At 31.1% G+C, this 5,341-nt stretch overlaps 1 protein-coding gene across 1 annotated transcript; it reads left to right on the forward strand.

Annotated features, from left to right (window-relative positions):
• Positions 1-2,466: 2,466 nt before the first annotated feature.
• Positions 2,467-4,892, forward strand: LOC132064544 (glyoxylase I 4-like). The gene is made up of 3 exons (XM_059457553.1): positions 2,467-2,820; positions 3,215-3,549; positions 4,565-4,892. The coding sequence occupies exons 1-3, from the start codon at positions 2,588-2,590 to the stop codon at positions 4,660-4,662; spliced, it is 666 nt and encodes a 221-aa protein (XP_059313536.1). The 5' UTR covers positions 2,467-2,587; the 3' UTR covers positions 4,663-4,892.
• Positions 4,893-5,341: the final 449 nt, after the last annotated feature.

Raw genomic sequence — 5,341 nt, forward strand, 5'->3', positions numbered from 1 at the left:
AGAAAAAAATTAGTCCCAAAATAATTTAACACAGTAAAATACTGAGTTAAAGATATTTTTTGTATAACTTGTATTTTTACTGCGTTATTCAAATGTGTAAAAAAAAAATTGGTTTTTTTTTTTTTTTCGCAACACTTAGTGTTTTTTTCATACTTTGACACTAATTAGTCGTGTCAAGATTCCAAAATGTCAATATTTTATATAGAACCTAATTTTTGTTTCTGCGTATAATAATGTGGGCTCAATACATCAAGGATACATAGACGTTTGGATCGTCGTTTTAGGGGTTAAAAGGTGATGGAATTTTTTTTTTATTTGAAGACTTGTTGTCATTAGCTTAAAGTTTTTTATTTTTAGGGCTTAGATTTTACTGTGCTATTTTTTAATGCATAACTTTATTTCGAATATGTTGCGAAATTAAGATTTATTATTAAAACATGCATCATGCACCCAACCAAGGCATGGTTGAAAAGTGCTGGATTATTAGTGATGTTTTATGTGGCATGAAGTTATATAAATTGATAAGATAAAATTATCAAATAATGAGTATAGGGAAAAAAAGTAGTTGTAAATTGGTGAAACTTTAAACAGTCATAACTTTGCGCTCGGACATCCGATTTACGCGATTTTTTTTTTGATTTTGCGTATTTTTGCGAGATCTAGCCGCACAAACGGCCGCAAGGCGGTTTGGCCAGCCCAATTTTTAGAAAAAACTCTTTTTTCCCGTTCAATTTGAATTTTCCCCCAAATTGGTACACAATTTTCAATTTTCTTTACTTATATTATGATGATACGCAATAGATTTTAATGTAAAAATCCCGGGGTAATGTAGCTGTGAATGTAAATTTCACTTTTGTGGTTTCAATTTTCGAAAATAAAGTTGACTAATTTTCTCGACATATAAAGTTGACTAAAATAACCTTACAAAAATAAAACACTTACAACTTTCAAACAAAACTTACTTCGGGCACCTTTTCAACCCCTAAAACCATGATCCTAACATCTATGTATCCTTGATGTATTGAGCCTGCATTATTATACGCAAAAAAAAAAATATTAGGTTCTATATAAAATATTGACGTTTTTAAGTCTTGACACACGACTAATCGTTGGTCAAAGTATATGGAAAAAAAAACTAAGTGTTGCAAAAAAAAAGTTAACAATTTTTTTTTACTAGTTGTAATAACGCAGTAAAATATTACGTTAAAGGTACTTTAGTACTAGTTTTTTTTTTGGGATATTTTGATTCACAATGTTTTTTTTGGAGTCATTTTGGTCCGGACTCTTCATACTGTCCTCCTTTTCTTTTCTTTCTTCCGATTCTACCGTGCAACCTAAAAAAAAAAAAGTTTTCTATCTCAATTTAGATGGATCTAGAATTTAGATACCGAGAATGTGTTTTGTTATTGGTTCCCAACTTATATTTCTTATATATTTAATAGATTTTTTAATATAAATACAAAAGTTACTGAGTCAGAATCCACACCGGATATTCTAGATCTGCCCCAGGCTCATAGGTCCTAAAATAAGGTTAGAATTCTAGCTCTAAGACGGGACTAATCGTCATCTTTTTCCATAGCAGTCATCCGGAAAGAAATGGAAAGTGCTGTGGAATAGGAAAGAGAGTGTTAATGAGCACAACTTTCCTGTCGCCAAAAAGCTTTTTTCATTTATTGTGAGATTGATTAATAAAAATGGTTTCCCTTTCTTTTTTATTTTGTATCGAAAAAAATGTCATCTTTTAATATTTAAAAATAATTTAATTTTAAAAATTTTACTTTATTTTTAACGGGCAAACTACCTAGACACTATTTGTAAGTTAGACAGATAAACTTAAACATCGATAAGATAGAAGATCTTTACTTACTAGTAGTGTTTATCTGATCACTTGCTAAGTTTATATGTCTACCAATCATACAAATATTTAAATTTTGTTTTAGATCAAAAATTTCAAAAAAATCTTATCCACATTGTAATTTCCTCTTCTATTTTCTCTTCCCCTACCCTTTATGTACTAAAAATAAAGTTAATTTTTTTTTTAAATTCGAACAGTGCCAAGTAGATTGTGAAGGAAGGAGTAACAAAAGACCCCAATAAAAAAGGAGCGTCGGTAGGAGAGTCATGATCAGTCATGTGCTTTTGCAAAGTCAGTATCCAAGAATAGGGACAACCAAAACGTGAAACTCCTGGGAGGGGGGCATCAAAAGTAATACTCCTATACTTAGTTTGGTGAATGAGAGGTTAATTACTGTTACCCTTTGGTTGGTCGTGGATAAGACCATTGTACTGTGTATACTTATGACGTGTATGAACGTAGGATTTGATATGTACAACCCTCTTATCCTCCCCTCCGCCGCCCCCGCGGCCCCCCGCCTACGCATCCCCTTTAAAAAAAAAAAAAAAAAAAATTACCCCCAGAGCTAATATTTTTGGTTATAAATATGTGTGCTTTGGCAATGGAAAGTTCCACACAAAAAGATCTAGTATTCTTTTTTCCATCTAGCTAGCTAATTTCAAGATTGTCAATCACTATTATTCAGTCTTTCTAGTGTTTTTGGAGGTTCAATTAACTTAAAAAGTAGAAATAATGGGGAGAGAAATTGTGAAAGCAGAATCAGTTGAGGAGACAAACTTCAACTGGCCATCAGATTCATCATCAACAACATCCTCTTTCGATGAGGAAAACAGGATGCCTTTGTTGGCTTTGAACCATGTTTCCTATGTCTGCAAGTCTGTTGCCAAATCTGCCCAATTTTATGAACAAGTCCTTGGTTTTGTCCTCATCAAGAGACCCTCTTCCTTTGACTTTGATGGAGCTTGGTAAATACACACATATTTCATCTTTAAATTGTTACTTTTATATACTTTTTGAGTTTTAGATAATTTATTTATACAGATTAAGTGAATATTTAACACAAATGTAGGATACCGCCGAACACTACAAGTAGAACTGTAACTCCTATATTTGTGCTAAGATTTGGAGAGAAAAAACTAGTTCAATATCCTAAGATGCCGTTATGCACAGGATCCAGAGAAGGACCATCACATTGGATTTATTATGCACAATCTAGATATTTTGCAAGAGATTGCTTCTATAACTCTAATCAATGAACTTTTGGTCACACCATGACAATTTTTACCGTTGCGTCAGTGCTCTCTTAAGATTTGAAATTAGCTTAAATAAATCTAACATATTGGGTTGATTTTTTTTCAGGTTATTCAACCATGGAATTGGAATACATTTATTAGGGAAAGAAGACGTACAATCAAAGAAAGGGAAAATTAATCCAAAAGACAATCACATTTCATTCCAATGCACAGATATGGACCTTATCATTCAGATATTGGAGCACATGGACATTGAATATGTTACAGCTACTGTGAAAGAAGGAGGAGTTACTGTGGATCAACTCTTTTTCCATGACCCTGATGGCAATATGATTGAGATTTGCAATTGCCATGTTTTACCTGTTCTTCCACTTTCTTCTTGCCCTCTCAAGAAGATGGCTAATCCAACCTTCAACCAAACGATGCCACATGCCTTTTATGGTACGTAACATTACAATATTACATAATTGTACAAGAAAACTTTAGCTTCCAAAGTAGCACAAGTTGTTTTTTTAAAATGATTTAACTTGTATTTACTGACGGTGTAAATTGACTTTAAAGTCGGTAAGAAACATCATTGTGTTAAGAGGCGGACCCATATGGAATGGTGCCTTCGAAAAAAATTATGTATATATATATATATATACCTAATATACCATTATATATATATATATATATATATATATATATAATTGATTTGATATAACAAAGTAAATTTTTTTTATATAGAAGTTAAATTGTTGCTTCCCAACTCCAACTTTAGTAGGAGAATCAAGTTAAATGTTATTTTAATTATTTTTTTAGTTTTTTTAAAAAACATGTCATAAATGCTTTGTTTTGGTATAAAGTGAACAAGCTATCTCTTTCTCTTGTGCTTCAAAGAGTTAAAATTTATTATACATAATTTATTTATTATACATATTCGACTTATAAAAGGAAATAGTAGTAATAGTTAGATTAGCATAATAGAGACAATATTATCAAATGATTTAATTTTTTTTATTGCATGGAAATGGAACCCGACGCAAAATGCAAAGATGAACTGCGCTTGAGTGCGTTGAACTAATGAATGCATGTGTGTCTTTTGTATACATCTGTCACTTAATAATAGTAGTTAATTAATATACTTTTTTACTTTAATTTTTAATTGATAAAATTAAATTAATTGATTTGATATAAGCACATGGTCAATTTTTCTCATTACATAGAAGTTAAACTCGATTGACAATCCAACTTTAGTAGGAGGGATAAGTTAAACATGTCATTATTGTTATGTTTCAGTTAAACATGTCATAATTGCTTTGTTTTGGTATAAAGTGAACAAGCTATTTCACCCCAAAGAGGGAAAAAAGGAATAATTTCACTGGACATTGTAAAAAGTTAAAAAAGAAAATAGTAGTACTAGTTAGATTAGCATAATAGAGATGACTTCTAAATGATTTAATTGTAAATGCAGGAAATGGAACAGCAAATGCAAAGATGAACTGCGCTGGAGAAGTTGAATCTCTTATGATGGAAAATTTAGCATTGGACATGATAGACATTTCTTTTTGAGTGATGGATATAGAAAAAAGAATGATTTTGTCCCTTTTTTGGCCACCTCAATCATACCCTAAAAATCCTTTTTGTAATGTCATTATGTATTAGTATGTGCAGAGAGGTGTGAAAGAGCATATATAAATATAATATTGTACTCTAGGATTTTGTGTTTATGTTGATGCCATGATTCTGGCTGTCCATGTCAAAAAATAAATGACAGAAGGCATGTTATGTGTTCTAAGGAAGTCAACTCTTCTTATCAATTGCATTGTTGATTACTAATGTCTTTACTATAGCACTTTCTAGAGAAGTCTAATTTTCAGAAGTAGCTTATAGATTTAGTAATCCTTCGATTTTCAATGTATATGACTGTTTGATCGAACATGAATTACAAAATAAAGACTCTAGATGCACAAGTTAAAGCTATAAAATAAAATATATCAAAAGTAAGCTTAGTAAGTATCCTATTGTTTTCACAAAACCACTGCTTTATAATACGCTCAACTATCTCAATTCTTACATAGCAATTATATACACAAATAAACGGTAGGACTCCATTTTAGTTGCCAAAAAAGCAAGTAAATTAATTTCTTTTCGATGAACTTGGTCTTTCTTTGTCAAAAGAAGAAAAAGAAGACGAAGAAGAAACATAAATTGCATTAGCAGTCAATGGTGGTGCAAGTCTTTAAAGGAA

This window comes from Lycium ferocissimum, chromosome 7 (assembly GCF_029784015.1).
Source record: "Lycium ferocissimum isolate CSIRO_LF1 chromosome 7, AGI_CSIRO_Lferr_CH_V1, whole genome shotgun sequence".
Classification (NCBI taxonomy): domain Eukaryota; kingdom Viridiplantae; phylum Streptophyta; class Magnoliopsida; order Solanales; family Solanaceae; genus Lycium; species Lycium ferocissimum.

Excerpts from the sequence above, each read along its gene's own strand:
- LOC132064544 (XM_059457553.1), top strand. The coding sequence starts at position 2,588 with ATGGGGAGAGAAATTGTGAAAGCAGAATCAGTTGAGGAGACAAACTTC. Across the intron at positions 2,821-3,214 it reads TTTGACTTTGATGGAGCTTG|GTTATTCAACCATGGAATTG; the intron begins GTAAATACACAC and ends ATTTTTTTTCAG. Across the intron at positions 3,550-4,564 it reads GATGCCACATGCCTTTTATG|GAAATGGAACAGCAAATGCA; the intron begins GTACGTAACATT and ends TTGTAAATGCAG.